Below are 17,533 nucleotides of genomic sequence, written 5' to 3'. Positions count from 1 at the left end.
AAGCCAGAAAGCAGCACAGCTCCCCTCAGCAGTGACAGTTACTGTCAGCTCTGTAGATGGGGCTGTGGGGGTCACTTGGGCTGCTCCACTCTCTGTCCCATAACTCTTTCTGGCATAAACCTTGTTTGTTTCAATTAAAATCAATTTCTAGCCCCAATTTTCAAATATGTTTACTGTACAACTGATTCACAGAAATATCGTTTAGATACTATTGTATATATATTCATACCCAATCCATTAAGCATCGACTGACCCTTTAGTTAATTTTGTGACACATGGTATCACAGAACTAACATATACAAAAAATGAGTCCTACCCCCTCAAGCCATGAGTGACCCCTTTCGTGCTTGGTTCTCTGACCTTCTTCCCTTAGTTTGATTCCTTCTCCACATCTCCTACCTCTCACAGCACTTAGTATGGCAGGGATTTTGATACACACATACACACACACCCCCACCCACCCACCCACACTCTATCTTAAGTCAGTTTATTAATCAAACAGGGCTGTGACTTTTTTAATTTCACGGAGACTGAGAGGTCAAATGAATTTATTAGAATGAGAATTTTCAACAAGCAGCATGCTGAGTTTGAATTTGTTTATTTCTCTCTCTTTTATATTTTTCCTTTGTGTCTGCTGGAGAAATCTAAAATCCAGATCATCCCAAGAATATGTTCACCCACAGAGAACTCCAAGCCAGATAAGGGGATTAATAATCGTACAGTCTAAGGAATGCAAATATCTTAATGTTCTTGAAGATTATTGTGGATTTAGAAAAATAATCAGAAACACAACATAGGTTTAGATTTTTTTAGGTTTTTTAGCTATAAATAAACATAGCAGACTTGATACTGTAGGACATATTTCTGGTCTAAATTACAAGATATAATTTCACTGAATCGTTTTGCTCTGCTAGCAGAGTGGGTTGAATTTGTGTCTCTATTTATGGCCACTGACCCCATCATTCTTGATAGGCAAATCTTAGGTCTGTCCGAATGGGCACTTGAAAGTCACTGTAAAAGGCACTGTAAAAGACGAGAAGACAAAAGTATAATTGTTAGGACCTACAAAGCACAGAGACCCTGTAGCAATGGTGAAAAAGGAGAAAAGGCAAGAAGGTGGCAGTACGACAAGCAGCTGAAGCTAGCCGAACAGGGAGCGGACACCAGACCCAGAGCAGGGAGAGGGGTCCCAAGCCCTTAGCCCTTGTACACTGAGGGGAAGGAAAGCCATGGCTAAGAGGCACAGCACCAACAGGTGCAGCTGCTGGGCACGGCAGGGGCCTTGTCCACTTGGGGAGATGGGACACTGACAAAGAGAAACCTCCAGAGAGGGTTCAAAGCAAGAGCCTGCATTAAACACCCTGAATCACACTGTAAGAAGACCCCTTCTCTCTCCACCAGCCACAGAGGAGCTATAAAAATCTCAAAATGTCAGGAATGTCAACATCCTTTTTGTCCTTATCCCTGGAAAGCCAATGCTGTGTGCCCTATCTGTCAGGCGCATCAGCCCACTGCAGCCGAGAGCCCTTCGCCTGCAGTCCAGGAGTGAGCACACCCCCCAGATGTACCCACCATTCTGGCCCCTGGTTTGGCCTCGGTTCAAATGCCTGCGAAAGAAAGTCTCCCTAGGAAATGTTCTAACTCTTTCTGCTTCTTAACAAATTTGAAATACAACAGCAGCTGTGGTATTGTATGTACCTCTTGATCTTCTAGTCCCAACTGGACAAATGGAAGTAGGGAGATTAATGAAAAATAATGTCTCCCCCCAAATGCTACTTTTTCCTTTTTAAAACAGGAAGAAAAAGGCGAGTGGACTTGGAGACAGAGCAAAAAAACATTATTATCTCTTAAGTTGTCCATTGACACAGATCCTGATTTTAACAAAGAGAACACCAACAGAATTCTAGATTCATTATTAGATAGAATAATAATATAAATAATGAAATAACATATCAGCTTTTCTCATCTGAAAATTTTCCTCCCTTGCAATTTAAAGTAGGAGTGAAAATGAGTGTATTTATCTCCAACAAAATGTCATTAACAACCAAAACCTTCAACCATTGAGATCTAAAATCTGTGACATTTGCAGCATGTGTAACAAAGGCCCCAAATTAGTCACAGTAAAATCAACACAGAAAACGTGAACTGACATCATTGTCTCACCTTTACATCAGTTTCAAGATATGACAAGACACTAAATTTTCAAATCACAAAAGTCAAAGTCATCTCAAGGTGGCATGGGGTAGCACTTGCTATTGGACTACAATAAACTAATAGGGCATCCAACAAACCAGTGCAAGAGGTGTGAGAATTGTTCAGACCTGCAAATTAGACCAGATTTTGCCAGAACAGGGGGGACACCTATCACCATGCTATGTGGGCATCAAACATAAAGGCCAGCAAAGCTTTCAGCAGGCTCAGGATGCTAAATGAAGTCATAAGGCCCCAAAGCATGTTATTCGCATATACGACCATTCTTTGTGCCAGCAGCCATCCCATTCCAGGGGAATCCTGTAAGAAAATCTGAGTTTCCACCTAAATCCAGGTGAAACATCCTTTCCTGTTAATCTTAGATTTGTTCAACAAGAAACCCTGATTAAAGCCTCAGGGCTGCAAACCCAGCCAGTGTAGAACTGGGAAAAGGTTGACACAAATCTGCATGAGCCACAATGGTCAGGGGGTTGTGTGCTTTTTCTAAACCAATCTAGTCATTCTTATAATAATCTACTGGCTGGGCACAACTGCTGCCCAACAAAAATGGTGGGTAGCAAGTGCTCTGGAAAAGGTTTAGGAAAACCTCAGAATAAATAGCTTATCTGTCTGCAAAGAAATTTTATGTCGAAGTCAGGAATCTGGTGACTTGCTATTCCTGAACTTCAAACGTGAGTGACGGTAAGGACAAGCGCATGGCTTCAGAAGGCGGCTCTCAACAGTTTTCTTAGATAATGATAAGCACCTGCTTGTGCTCAGCCTCCAGAGCCCCAGCTTCTTCAGACTTTCAGCAGTAATGTGAAGAGAAAGTGGCCTGCTTCTTCAGAACATTGGTTTGTTATTAAAATAATATGTCCATTGCTGAGGGCAGACAGACATACAAACTCCGCTTTCTGGCCATGATTTATGCCTGCCACAACTGACTCTTCCTATTTAGGTCTGGGAGGTTTTTTTGATATTTCTTTAACCTACTACCAAATCAGTATTATTTTCTTAAAGGTTAATATTAATCTCCTTTGATCTCAAAGTAACATTTCAAAGAACTACATTATTTTTAAAAATTGTGAACCATCGGCTTTCTATATCAAAATTGTAAAATTAAATGGCTCTCATTGTACAAAGTATCAAGGGCCAACACTGGATTCTTATGAAGCTAGAAGGACATTTTTTAAAGTAGCTTCAGAGTACAATGATATGAAAGAGCAGTGTAAACAGCAGTCTTCATCTTTAAGGATTTCTAGGGGTAATTTTCAGGGTGGAAAGGAAGGAAACCTTGGAGGCAGTTTGAACCTCGCCTCCACTGCCTCCCCCACCCCCCAGCACCACATTTGGGTACTTGGCACTTAAAATGGAAAAATAAAGCCACAAAACCCAAGAAGGTGGGGAGAGCACAAAACACAGCTGAGAGTGACAACTGATTGCAGCAACAAAGGAAGGTGGACTCCTTCATCTAGTTAATTATAGCTTGTCCCATGGTACTGGGCCCATGCTCTGGGGGTGTGCATATGTGCGTGGGTGTGTGTGCCCTGCTGAATTGCTCTGTTAAGGTGGGCAGCCTCTGTATTTCCCTTTTAATGATGCTGCCAGATGATTAGCCCAAAAGCTCTTAATGAATGGGAAGAGAGACTACCAGGCAGCAGCAACAGCCCAGCTCTCCCCAGGGGCTGGCCTGCCCACAGAGGATTCTTTCCTGGGTATCAGGCTCCATGACCCATTGACCCAAAAATAAAATGACATCTACTATAGAGAAGAGCACTCTGACGAGTGATGGAGTCTGTTGTTTACACCTCCCTTCCTAATTTCCTAAAACTAATAATTCCTTAAGAAATAGGCTTTTTTTTTTCTCCTCTGAGCCTCCTACCCCAGCTCCATCAGCAGTTCCTTTTTCTAGTTAGGGAGGAGAGCTGACAAGTCCCTCATCTCCCATGTGGTCCTTCTTAAAACAGGCATCTTGAGGTTTTCTAAAACCCAAAGACCAAGGAAGACTCCCTAAGAGTTCCCATGTACCAAAAAGACGGCATTCCAGCGGGGCCAAAGGATGGGACTCAGAGGAAGATGCAAAACCCTTGTCTTGAGAGATGTGAAGAATGGATGAAGAGGAAGAATCATTCTGACACCTAGTTCAGACCTTTCCTGCTAGACAGGTCAGCTTTGCCAAGAGGATGACCTGATTCTTTGGCTGCTGGCATACATGGTGCCTGTTTTTTCTAACTGGGCAAAGCAGTAGCACAGACTGGGGAGCAGTCATTTTTGTTTGATTCAACCATGATATGCACAACAGCCAAGGGCTCCTCGCAGGCCCCAGCAGTGAGGCCAGCCGGGAGTGCAGTTTTGTTATTGTAGCCGGAGGCCCACTTCCAATCCAATTACACACAACAGCTGTGCTAGCTCCACTTTTCCATCCCCTTTGCTCCCTCTGCTATGTAATTCCATGATAGGTTTTGTCATTATCAGGGGCAGTGAGTCAGGGTGAGTGGCACCTACTCTGAGTGATCAAAGGAATAAGAGCATGAGGTAGAAGCCAAAGAGAAAGTAATTTACCTCAACATCTATGGGCAGAAATAGTGATCAAACCATGCTATCTCCTTTCCCCCATGGCAAAAACAGTATTCTGACACTGCACGTGGCATATTCCTAGAAGTATTCACATAGGGAGGGCTACAAACATGGTGGTGTTGGAAAGTATGAAAATAAACACGCAAGGGTTTGCAAAGATGGCCACACGCACAAGAGAACGTGTGCAGGTAGCAAGACCTGAGGATGAATGCATTTTATGGCTGACCCATAAGGAGATGTGTATCACTGCAAATCAGACCACTTGATCAAGTAGGTGCGCAAGCTGGGAAAAGAAGAACTGTTAGGCATGGAACAGAATTCTTCAGTTTGGAAAAGACATCTCTGACAATATATATGATAGAGGTAAAATCCCAAATAATACAGAGCAGGTGAACAGGGAATATTTTTTTCCTATTTGTCAGAACACAAGGGGTAGGAGTCACTGAATGAAATTCTCAAGTAGCAGGTATAAAAACAAGTCAAAGAAAGTACTTTCTGCTTTTGAATGATTAAACAATGGGACTTGTTATCATGGGATACTGTGGAGTTGAAAAATATAAGTGGATTAAGAAAAACAAAGACTGGACACGTCCAGAGAAAATATGTCCATCAATGACTGTACAACACCATGGTCTAGATGCAGTATCAGGTCAGAAAGTCCTTAAATCAGTGACTACCGGAAACCACAAAGGTGTATCAGGACAAGACCAATGCTAATGTAGTTTCTTAAACTTCCTCCAAAGCATCTACTTTCATAAAAAGACTCTCCTGGGCTAGATGAATTCTTGATCTGACCCCAGCGATCACTACTGCCATATTGTTGCAAATGGGTGTGCATGGAGCTGAAAAACATTCACATTTCAGTGCAAGAGAATCCCATTTGGGGACAGTGCCTGAGCAAAGGGCAGGCAAGAATGCAAACAATGGTGGCACCTAGGAAGAAGAACATAAGCCTGTACAAACTGGTTTCAAACAGCTGTGTGAGTGGCACTGAAGATAAGGCATGGGTAGATTCTTACTCTGACCTAGTGCCTTCTGCAAATAGGAAACTTCAGATGGGCTGAAACACAATTCACACATTTTTGTGCCCAAAAAGCAGAGTTCATCTTCAAAGAAGCAGAAGCCAGCATACAGGTACTGCCTAAATGACCCTGTGACATGGAGTTAGGGAGATAGACTAAAACAGCAGCCCTGAGATGAAGAAGGGAAAGGAGCATTAGAAGATAGAGTTTGAAAGATTAAAGACCTGGATCAAAAAAGTGCTAGTACACTTGTGCCTTCAAGGACCTCTGTATCCTTATGAAGGAGTTCAGGCAAACAAGGACTAATTTTTCCTCAGGGCTCCAACTAACTAGGTCATTTCTACTGGGTTGTGTCCATTCAGTTGCATGCAAACCCTAGTCAGCAGTAAAACCATGACAGCAAAATGCCCAGAACTTCATCTCTTAGCCTCCTCCCCATGAACATCTGAAGATCTCTCCCACAAAGGGGATAAGCGTGGCTTGAATAGGAAAAGCACTATTTAAACTTCACCAGGGCACCCCCCAGGTATCAGTACCAGTCACCATAATATCAAGGACCCATATTTAGTTCTTTCTCCTGCATATATTCTTCCACTAAAAAAACTTAAGTGAGACAGGAGCATATCACTTCCTCCTTGATCTACTGGTCTTTTCGCAACAATTTGTCTTTCAGAACCTAGACCACTGGCAAAGAGTAGAAGGTGCAAAGAAAGAGGCAGCTATTGTGCAGAGGTGACAGACGCATCCATTCTGGTCTGTGCCGAGCACTACTCCCCAGCCAAGGCACTTAACCTCTCTAATAAGGCTCTTAACCTCCATAATGTTCAGCCCAAGATCTCTAAGCATGTTGTGAAGTGAGGTGAAGCTGTAGCTATAACCCCAAAGGCAAAACTGAAGTACCGAAAGGAGAAGTTATTTCTCCTCTACATGACACAGCGAGTCAGTGACCCAGCTGAGTACAGACAGCAAGAGTCCCAACTCCAGGGCCCTGCTCTAAATACTTGGCTTTGCTGCTTACAATGTGGTGCTGTTATTTTGTGAGCAGGGACATATAATGTGCAGGGCAGCTGGGCTAACATCTGACAAACTCCTTTCATTTGTGAAATAAGCCAGATGGGATCTTCATTTGGCTCTTGAAAGGAGTGTGGCACACCATCCTCTGTTGCCACTTCTTCACAAGCAGAGACCTCGCAACCAGGGAAGGCTCATGCTACACATTTCTGTTTACTTTCAACAAGACCAACTTCTCTGCACCTTGCAGGAACTGCACCCAGCAGAGCCCTGTGGTCACTGCTGCTGCCAGCCCCAGCCTATTCACAGCTACCTTCTCTTACTGGGGAATTAGTTCTAACCAGTCTATTCAACAATAAAAAATACTCAGTTAATCAATGGGCTCTTTACAGCTCTTCTGCTGCCTGTGGGTAGATAGTTACCACTAGCTCATAAAATCCCTAATTTGTCTTGCAAACACTGGATGGTTAAAGTAACCATTTTGACAGGGGCCCAGGGTTCTGTCCTCACAGTACAGATATCTGGATGGCCAAATAGGAAGAAAGCCTCTGCAAAGCCGGGCAGAGGGGCAGTGCGCGCCCAAACCCTCCTGGTGGTCCACGTCGCTGCCCAGTCACACAGCAATGCCAGTGTCCTCCCCAGGGGGAGCTGAGCAGAGGGATGAGACTGCCTAGGAGTAAACAGTTACAGAGCCCAATAATGAGGTGTGGGTAATTGTCAGACTGAAAACATACAGATGAGTGCAAGAGCACATGGAAAAGAGCATTCACGTGTGACTAGAAATCCACGTGAGAAAGCACACAGCAGTCCTGAGAACAAGAACACGTGTATGAGCAATGGGGAGAATAAAAATGCACATCCAAGCATATAAATTATGAGAACAAGAGGGCAGTGGGGCAGAAGTGCCCATTCAGAGAGCAGAAGGATGGATCGCTCCAGAGTGCCCACAGTGACAGCAGGGTGGTCCTGTCCTGGTTGTGCCACCTCTGCTTGGGCCCCTACTAGTGATGCCATCGTCCCCTGCACACTGTGCAGGCCTTGGAGATGGCCCTGATGTTGTTCGAGGCAACACTCATTCGTGGCATAATATCATGAGTCCTACTGGTAGAGCATAGCAAGGCCATGCCTTCCCAATTCAACCATCCTCCTCTGCCACAGACACCAACAGTTTCAGGATGTGGTGGAGAGACCTGTGACTCCGAGCCCTTGGTGCATATCCTGTCAGATCCTGCCAAGATGAGAGGAGACAGGAGTTCCTGGACACCTCAGACCGGGGCAGAGAAAGTACATGTTCAGCCCTGTGGGTCACTGAAAAGATTCAATGTTATGGTTGACAGAGCCTTTTTTTCCAAGGCATGCCAGGCAACATTTGCCATTTGGCCACTTCCATGCCCACTGTTGCCAGCCGAGATGCACACAGAATGCAAAGGACCTCAGCAGAACAAAAAGGAGGCTGACAAGAGAAGCCGAAAGGCTAAATATGCAGGGAAATTACCCGACCAGCTGGCCCTCACTGCGTCTCTCTGAAGTGTTTCACAAAATCTGATTATCCAAGTGTAGAAAAGAGGCAAATTGAACAGAGAACTCATTCCAGGTCCAGGTCGGGTTTAGCAAAAGTTATGCAGAAAGCTGAGAAGGAAAAGAGCCTCAACTCTCCCATCATCCCACTCCAACCAGGGCAATGCCAGCTGCTTCCCTGGGCTCTCATTTCCATTTCACATAAAGATAAACCAGGTGGAGCTGCCTGAGCATGAGTTAGAAATTAGTTTCTTAAGCTTCAGTGGCAACAGTACGTAGACTACAGTGTAAGCTGGTCTAGTTTGATTAACCCTTGTAGCTGAACTTGGGGGACTCATCCTTTTGGCAATGAGAGAGCAATCTGAGGAAGGAGGTTTGGAGTTCTCTGTGGTAAAATACTTCCTTGCGGAAGAACTCTCCTAATAAACAAGCACATAAAACACACTTTTTTTCCTTTTAAATGAATCATCTGTGCCCTGTCGGGAATTAAAATTTTGATACCTAAATAAGATCACACATTCACATTCGGCCAGAAAGATACTCACTGTTTTTTAAAACCTAAAATAAAACAACAACAAACCCCTTTGTTAGTGGAAATGAAACTCAACAGGTTATCAGTGGGACTAGCAAATGGAGTAGACTGCAGTAGGAGAAGTAAAATGACTGAACTAGATTTGTATGCCAGACTACACACCGATATATCAGAAATAAACTGTATATAATTCAATGTTCAATGCCAGGTAATTAGCAATAGAAGCAACCATTTTTAATGTAATTTTCATTCAGAAAACATCCCTTTAACTGACCAACACAACGTAATCTCTGAAGAGGGAAGTTTGTGACCTTTGCTACTATGAAGCCCTCCTTTTAGCAAAGACTTTGTAATCCAGACCCTGTGATGTCCAGTATGAAGATTTGTTCTGTACACTCTCAGGAAGCAGGATGAGATTTCTGCCCCTGGTAACTGCCCACCACCACTCTTTAAAGAGCAGCCTTTCAGCTCAGCAGAAGCAACACTTACCTGGAACATGATTGACATCTGTCGAGGTGTTTTCATGGCAAGCAGAAGGGAGAAAGGGAAAAGAGAGAGAGAGAAGAGAGAAAAGCCATTAGAGATGCACACAGCAACTCAGCATCCTTGCATGGAAATCAATTTCATGCAAAACCAGAAGTAATTAGGTTTGTTTGAAGGCCACCCATCTGCAGCCAAGCACCCAGCCATGCAAGGGAGGAGGCACTGACTCCCTCTCCACTGTGCATGTAAAAGTGAATCCACCATCGTATCTGTCCGGAGAGAGAGTTCCTGGAATCAGATAGACCCAAGCCACATCAGTTCCTGTAAGAATATTGGTTAAAATATTCTCCTGTTTTTCACACACAAATGCAAAAGAAAGAAACAAAAACCAACCTGCCTGCAGTAGGTTTCTATTGCACATAAATTCAAGCAAGTTTTCAGAAGAAAGAAAATAACCTGCTCCCCTTTTATAAGGGGCCATGTGAATTTATGACCAGGTGCAAGACACTCCACATAGTCCCACAGTCTAGAAGAGAGCCCATTCCTTTTCATTCCTCCTGCCCATCATTCCCAAAACAACATCCTTCATTGCAGACAGCAGCAGGGGTGGGGGAGAAGAGTGCCAGAGGCTTGCACGTCCCACATGTCTTTTCACAAGATGCTGAATTCAGACCAAATGTCATTCAGTATTTTTTCCCTTTGTCACATAAGACCGCTTTTCAGAATCAGCTACATAAATCCCAGAATAAATTAGCCCTTTAAAAAAAAGAGGAGCAAGACTATGTAAGTGATAGCGTCGATCACAGAAAAGGCATATCTTTGAATGCAGTGTCTGTTTTGGGCAGAGCCCACCAATCCCAGAAAATGTACTTAAAAAAAATGCCTCTCGTAACATTTTTAGCATCCCAAGTTTAGTCTTGCTCTGAATAGGCTACACTTATAACACCATGAGGGAAGAACCCCTGAAATCTCATGGAATTAGACTAGATGTCTATTTTCCTTCCAAGGCAGCCCTCCAAAGAAAAAAATGGACTTGTTTGAGGAAACAGTGGGCCAGGTCCATAGGTAGCATTCTTCCCTGGAGGCTTGTACCTTGCCCAGGAGTTGTGCTGCTGCAGGTATCATCTTTCCATAAGACTTCAAAGCAATACATTAACGATTTGGACTACTACAGGTCTTGGACCACTTCTGCCACAAGTCTAGGAGCATGACATGCTGGGTGCTTTGGCTACATACCAAGGTCTAAGAATGTATTCTCCTTTCCCAAATATCCCCTCCAGTTACCATCAGTATTCCCCCTTCCTGTCCAAACCAGTTGTGTTGCTGTGAAACCGGTGCCACCTGTCTTCCCGAGACACTTGCATTTCAGTGGTGAGTGAGTGATTCCTGTGCATGTTGCTTTTTGTTTATCACTTTCTGTTGCTTTTTGTTTATCACTTCGTAATGGCTCCAGAATCATTTGAGGAAAAGTCCCTGCGGTACATCACACATATATCAAGCTATCCTTCCCTAAGGAGGTAATAACCCAAATAAAACAATGCACAAAGAGGGGAGGGAATGTTGCATCAACTCATTTAATTTCCATAGCTTCTACTAAACATGTAAGTCAGATCTGATGAGTGTTATTTGTTGCCTTTCCTCTTTTAACACATAATTGTATCTAAGAACTGCTGTCTTGGCATGTGAGCCTGGAAGGACACTTAGCACTGAAAGTTTGCCTGAAAGTAATTATTTTTAGGTAGGAAAAGAAAACAAGTGTCAGGCAGCAATGAATGCACTGAGGATGGACGGCAAAGGGAGGTGAGAGCAGGGGCAGAAAGAAGGAGCAGACCCTTAAACACCACTGCAGAATGTGAGCACGACACCAAAGAATTTACAAGTCCACAGCTAGGACTTAAAGTGTTACCTGGGAAAATCAGTGGCAGTCAGAGAAGATGATCACACATTTCAGAAGAGGAAGAAGGGAGCACCATAAGGTACTGTAAATGTTTCTGATAATCCAGCAGCTGCCCCAAAACCTATTCTAAGCAGGTACAAAGCCCTAGACCCATGTTGTCCTCTCATCCTCCCTGCATGCCTGACAAAGGAGCAGGCACAGCTGCAGCCCGAGCTGCCTTGGGGGCCCAGGAACAGCAGGCAGCCCCACCAGGGTGTCTGTGCTCCAGGAGGAAATCTGTGGGATGTTTAGGGAATAAAAAGGATCCGCAGATAGAAAGGGCAAAGGAAAGAGCTAACCAAGGGTGAGTAAGGGATAAACACATTAAGCAAATAAGAGAAGAGGCAGTGGGCTGTAACTGATACACTGCTTGAAATAATACTTATTTAACTGTGCGTGAATTAAACAGGTCATGAAGCTGTTAAAAAGGGGAACAATTAAGTGTTAAGAGCTACACAAGCATCTCTAAAACAGTAGTTTCTCAATGGCAAGTAACAGGGGCAGACAGCAAGGGGATTTCCTTTTACCCATATTTTTTGTTCCGATGTCCCTAAGAGCAGGCATCCCCTATCCTAACTGGTTTTACTCTTAGCTTTCTTTTTGCTGTACCTTTTTTGGAAAGTCTCCACCCAACACAATTTCTGTATACACTAGCTGCATCAGAAAAGTCACTGTTTGCAACTCTGCAACACTTTTGCAGTATTTACCTATATGGCAGCCCAGGTCATTAGTGCTACTTCCCATACTAAATACAAAGGGAGTTTCTTGTATTGCAGACACCCCCCCATGTGGTATCTGCTGGCAAATGCTGATTTTCAAACGGTGAAAGTACTTGGTTTTTGTTTTAAAACACACATGAGAAAGCACTGCTTTCTTTGTGAAGACAAAAATGGCATATAGCCAGTCAGTCCTCACAAAAGACCCTACAATAAATACCACTGTGGCATACAATTGAAATTGCCATGCAACTCCTCAGAAGAAACCCTGTAACACCTCTGCAGTGTGGTGTGCCACTCCACTGTGGTGCACAATTAGAACTGTGGTTGCATATATCGACAAAAGGGACTCTTAATAAGAAACCTGTGATGCAGTACCTTACGGCTGGTGGCTCCACAATTAGAAGAAATGTAATGCCTCAAGAAAGGTAGAAGATAGAGATGGCAAATAGGCAGAGTGACCAAATTTGGGGAGCTGAGTTGACTCTCCTTCAGACCCTGTCATCTGAGACATACTCTCAAGTTCTCTTCATGTTTTTCTGGTTTGTTTTCAAAAGTACTCTTTAAAGCATGTCCCCAGTCTCTTCCTCTTCCATCAGCACTACCTCCCTCCCCCCTTAGGGACCTCCTAGCCGCCACAGGGACTGAGGAGGTACATCATTCCCCGATTAAACAGGGAGCATGCAGAACCCATGGCTAACAAAAAGCCCAGCGACCATGGGACTTACTGCTGCGCAGATGGAGGTTTCTCCACTTTCTCCAGCTCAGAGCACTTCAAACACAGAAAGGTCTGCCTCTTAACAAAAGACAAGGCAGAGTTTGCTTTATCCTATACACAAGAGTCCATTTATTGCTCCTTTGTAAAGGGCTGAGCCGCAAGCCGGTGCTGTTTGCTTTTGTTCTTTGATGCTAATAGCTGGGTTGAAAGGGATCAGCAGGGCTGCTGCCTTTGTCTGGTGCAGCCCCAGCCATCTGGGTGGGGTGGAAAGGGAAGGAGGAGGATGAAGGAGAGCGGGAGGAACAAAGCAAACATTATTATAGCTCAGATCATTCCCGTGCCTGTAGAGGAAACATCTGAGGTATTTTTAACTCTAACATTTTTAACAAGAAGTTTAGCAATAAGGGAAGGTGTCATGAGAGTGTATTTCTCTCTCCAACTGGAAGACAAGGACAGCACAGACTTTCTATGCACACAAGTCCTACCAGTACTCATCACCTTGACCTGAAGAGACTTGCTTTCGCTCCCATCTCCATGGTCCATCCAATCTTGTCCCCCGCTTTGATGGGCTGTGGACACCTGTCTTCTGCCAGCTAAACTGAGAGCCACTGACTGAATTCACACATCACAAACCAGCTGTCAGGCAGGAGCATCCTAGGCTAAGTGGAAGTAAGCACCTAGAAGTGAATGGCACTGTCTTGTACTACGAGTCCCTCAAGCTCCCCGGCATCCCCCTCCAGGGCTCTCTGGTTACTCTCTCTCTGAACGCCAGTGTGTGGAGAGGACTGGGGAGCAGGCAGAAACTGGGGAGAGGAGGAGGGCAAAAGTTGTAACACTTAGAGGCATCTTTTTGTCATAGGAGACCCACTCCCAAATAAGAGGAGATCCTGCCTTTAGACAGGAAAATGACCTTATTCTGAAGCTCATTCAGTTACTGACACCTAAAAAAGCTTTTCTAAAGCAGATTTGGCTCTCATCATACAGAAAATGGAGACAAGTACAATTTCACTGGCAGAAGCATGACTGGTTGGGAACTCTCAGTCACTTACTTTGGCTTACTGATATATATGAAAACATCTCCGAGACCATAGATTGATGCATTTATGGCAGCCTGTGAAATGACTCAAGAGATATGTGATGAGCCAGCCTGGACTCCTGTGGTGTGGTAGTAAGAGATGCTGGTGACTCAGAACAGGGTGATTTCTTCTTAACTGAGCTCTGATGCAACATTTTAACAATACGATGAAGAGCTGCATTTTGGCTGAGCTGGAAACCCCTCAAATTGCAATAAGCAAAGTCTTCATTAATTTGATACTTCATCAAACAAAGTATTAATTCCAGATGCTGATTTGGCAAGTAGTCTCATTCCATCCTAACCTGGTCTGTTAAGGTAAAAGTAAACATATGGTTCTACTTCACCTCCTACACCAAGCTGTTGGGGACCAGTATTGTTGGTGCAAAACTGTACAGACTCCTTGTCTTTCTCTTCAGGGCACAGTGGTTCAGGGACATAAAAAGAAATAGCATTTACATTGTTTAAACAGCTTCTAACAACAATTTGCTTGGGTAAAGACGGGCTCTGTAATGAGATCAGTTCCAAGCATTAGCACAACATCCCTGTAGTGCCCATGCTCACACCTTGAAGATTGTTGTATATATGGTTAACTAGGTTAAAATCTTGGTTCCATTAAATTCATAAAAGACTTGACAGTTACTTTGATAGCATCATTATTTCATCCCTCATATTTACTTAACATCTTTTGTCTTTGGTAGTAGGCTCCATCCCTGGTGTCCTTCCACTGATTCCAATGGAATTGCCACAGAAGTAAATTTGACTAATTCTATTTCATTTGCTAAACATTTAGGATACTGAAACAAATCCAAAACCACTCGAGCCTATGATGTCTGTCACTGAGCTGCACACTGGGATCATGAAGAACTTCACAGTACTAGCAGGTGTAGGCCTTATTGTCTCACTCCAGAAGAATAGGACCCTGTAATTTGTGTTAATGGAGTGTTGAACACTTCTGATTTTATTCAGTAGAGACAAGTGGTGACACATACATAAACAAGTTCATTACAATCAATTACGTTTCTCTGTGTCCTTTGTCCTATGGGATCTCTTAGGCTTCAGTCTCCTGGGAATAGTACTCAGTTGATATGTTGCATAGAATTGCAAACATTTGTGGTACTGTGCCTTTGCACAGCTAATACTTGGGATCCCAAAGCACTTATTAGCTGTGAATATAGGAATCATTCATCCAGTACTGAAATGCAGCCAGCTCTGAAGTGAAAGAGACAGATGTTTAACAGCTTATAGGAACGCCATACAGCAATTTAGCGTGTCAGAGTTAGAACAACAAGAACTACTTAAAGAGGCAGAATGAAACTTGGCTGATTCTACTAAAAGTGCCATGTGATTTTAAAGCACTCCTGATTTAAATGAGGTGAAGGGATTTTATTTCAAATCTTATTTGAATGATTAACAGTGATTTGATGCCTCCAGTGCTCTTCTCCATACATTAATGTCATGGGCAGCCTGCACGGGGTCAACTGTGAGGTTGACTAACACGTGCCTGAGTATGTCACCCTCTAAAGTGTATGAAGCTTGACTGGATCCTGCATCTACTAAACAAAACGGACCCTTTACCTCAAGGGGCCAAGCTTTCTCCTCTCAGGCAACCAAGATGCTCAGGCAGAGTGTGCACTATAGCTAGCTGGGGAGACGTTTGCAAGCCACTATGGTTTTGCTGCAATTGCCTGGCCATTTAGAAAAGTGCTTTCATGTCAACATGGTACAGATGGATTAAGTATGCCTACTGCTTTCAGAAACCAATGCACAGAGTTACTTAGCTCCAGCAAGAGTAAAAAACAACAAAAAAAAATCTTAGAGAAATGAATTCATAATAATCCCTCTAATTAACTCTGTATCATTACTATTCTTAGATAAAGCTGCTTGCTGATTTCACGGCTTTCAAAGTACCATCCTCTCCCACGCATCCCAACAAATATGCTCATGTACATTCCTCAGGGCCCTGGCTGCATTGCTGGGGAAAAAGTCAATAGTTCTGTAGCCTACTGCTAGCAAAAATCCAACTGGAATTTAATTACTCAGTGCCCTCCAAACAATCTGTTGATCTTCACTTAAACTGCCTAGATACATTGCCTGAGCACTCCAGGATGAAGCTTCTTTCTATTTCATCCTAGGTGCCTGGACACTGGAGGAAATAGAGGATCTGCTCCCTGCTATTTTGCACAGCACTCCCGTACATCTCCATTCAGCCAGTTGTGTCCACAGTCTTGTGGAGCACACAAAGATACATAACTGTATAACTTCTGAAGGGCAGGTGCAAGCAGAAAAAACCAAAGTGTCCTCTGTATTCACCATAGATAGAATGAGAAGAAACTTATGATGCAGAAAGGGAAGTTTTGGGTTAATGTTAGAAAACTTTGGTAGCAACAGGGTAGTGAGTCTCTGGAATAGCTTGGCTACTGGGAGTTAGCCACCAGCATTGGAGACTATTAAGAAAAGACTATACAAGTATTTCTCATTAATTTTTCAGATACACCTGATCTTGTCTTGGAAAGACTAGTTGGCCCTTGAGACCTTTTCCAATCCCATTTTCTATTATTTTATTATTCTAATTCAAAACGCACTCTCCCCAGACAATCCCGTCAGCAACAGCTGCCAGGCATCACAAGCTAAGAGCTTCAGTAATGAAGCAGGGCAGACACCAAGGCTGAGCCTCTGACAGCAGCCAAGTGCAGGTACTCAGGGAAGAGTCAAAGGAACTGAGAAAATTCACAGTACCCTTATTAAGAGCTTCCAGCAATGACAGACTGGTGGAGGTTGCATCCTGATCAAAATGTTTAACAGTCCTTGACGGACTTTTCCCTCCTTGAATTTGTCTGGTCTCTTCTGGAACAAGAATTGATGCGGTGTGAAACAGTATTTTCATTTGTTCATTTAAAACCTGCAGCTGAATATATCGCATTGGACATCCCCTACCTGTTGCTCTATAAAACACTATGAATAAACATTCTCAATTCAGCATCACCACAGCACTCTTGATTATCACTATCTACCTCACCTCCTGCTTTAGCCACTTCTTTTCTAAACTGAAGAGTGCTGGTCCACGAAGACCCTCTGCATATATATGGCAGCCATTCTGTGCCTACAGTGAAAAGACATCTAAGCTGTCTACAGCAGGACCAGTTTTGAATTTTATTCTTGGGTTAGTTGTACTGGGCCATTTGTGTAACTAGTATATTTTAGCACAGGTCTAAACCCATCGGAAGCCTGTCCCTTCCCTAGGGGCATATGGTAGTACACAATCTGGCTAAAAATCCAATGAGAACAAAGCTATTATTCTTGTCAGAAACACAGGCTGACAAGTTTATGAATAAGAAATACAGACTGTGTTTGAACAAATCAGCCTAAGAGCACTCTACCTCTCTGGAGATCCTTGTTTCTCACCAGGACCTGGTGCAGATCCAGACCCCCTCTTCTCTTTCTGTCCAGCAGTATCACGCAATTAGCCCTATGAAGAGCACTCATCTGCCCTAGAATTCACTTGCAACACTTGGGCCAAGAACAAGCTATAGCTCCTGCGAAGGAGGAATAGATACCAGAGGACAAACAAAGCATGTCACAGAAAAACATGGACGCTCTGATAGTGTGTGCCCAAGTTACACACGTACAGTACACAGTCTCCTCCACAAACACTACAATTTGTCATTCAATGTTCCATGCAAACAGCAAAAGCCGCCATGCGGTTCATCATGTTACGTATTAGAAGTGCCAAAGCTTTTTCCACCTAAGTGGCCACT

General features: G+C 43.6%; 1 protein-coding gene across 4 annotated transcripts in view; it reads right to left on the bottom strand.

Annotated features, from left to right (window-relative positions):
• NRXN3 (neurexin 3) overlaps positions 1-17,533 on the bottom strand; it is a 984,600-nt gene that overhangs the window by 940,547 nt on the left and 26,520 nt on the right. For all 4 annotated transcript variants that reach the window (XM_072864172.1, XM_072864170.1, XM_072864171.1 and 1 more), the window contains exon 2: positions 9,340-9,357. In XM_072864172.1, coding sequence (XP_072720273.1) covers positions 9,340-9,357 — 18 coding nt within the window. The remainder of the gene's footprint in view (positions 1-9,339; positions 9,358-17,533) is intronic.

This window comes from Ciconia boyciana, chromosome 6, assembly GCF_034638445.1.
Source record: "Ciconia boyciana chromosome 6, ASM3463844v1, whole genome shotgun sequence".
In the NCBI taxonomy this organism is placed as follows: Eukaryota; Metazoa; Chordata; class Aves; order Ciconiiformes; family Ciconiidae; genus Ciconia; species Ciconia boyciana.
The sequence above is the reverse complement of the archived record's forward strand: the minus strand, read 5'-3'. Positions and strand labels throughout refer to the sequence as shown.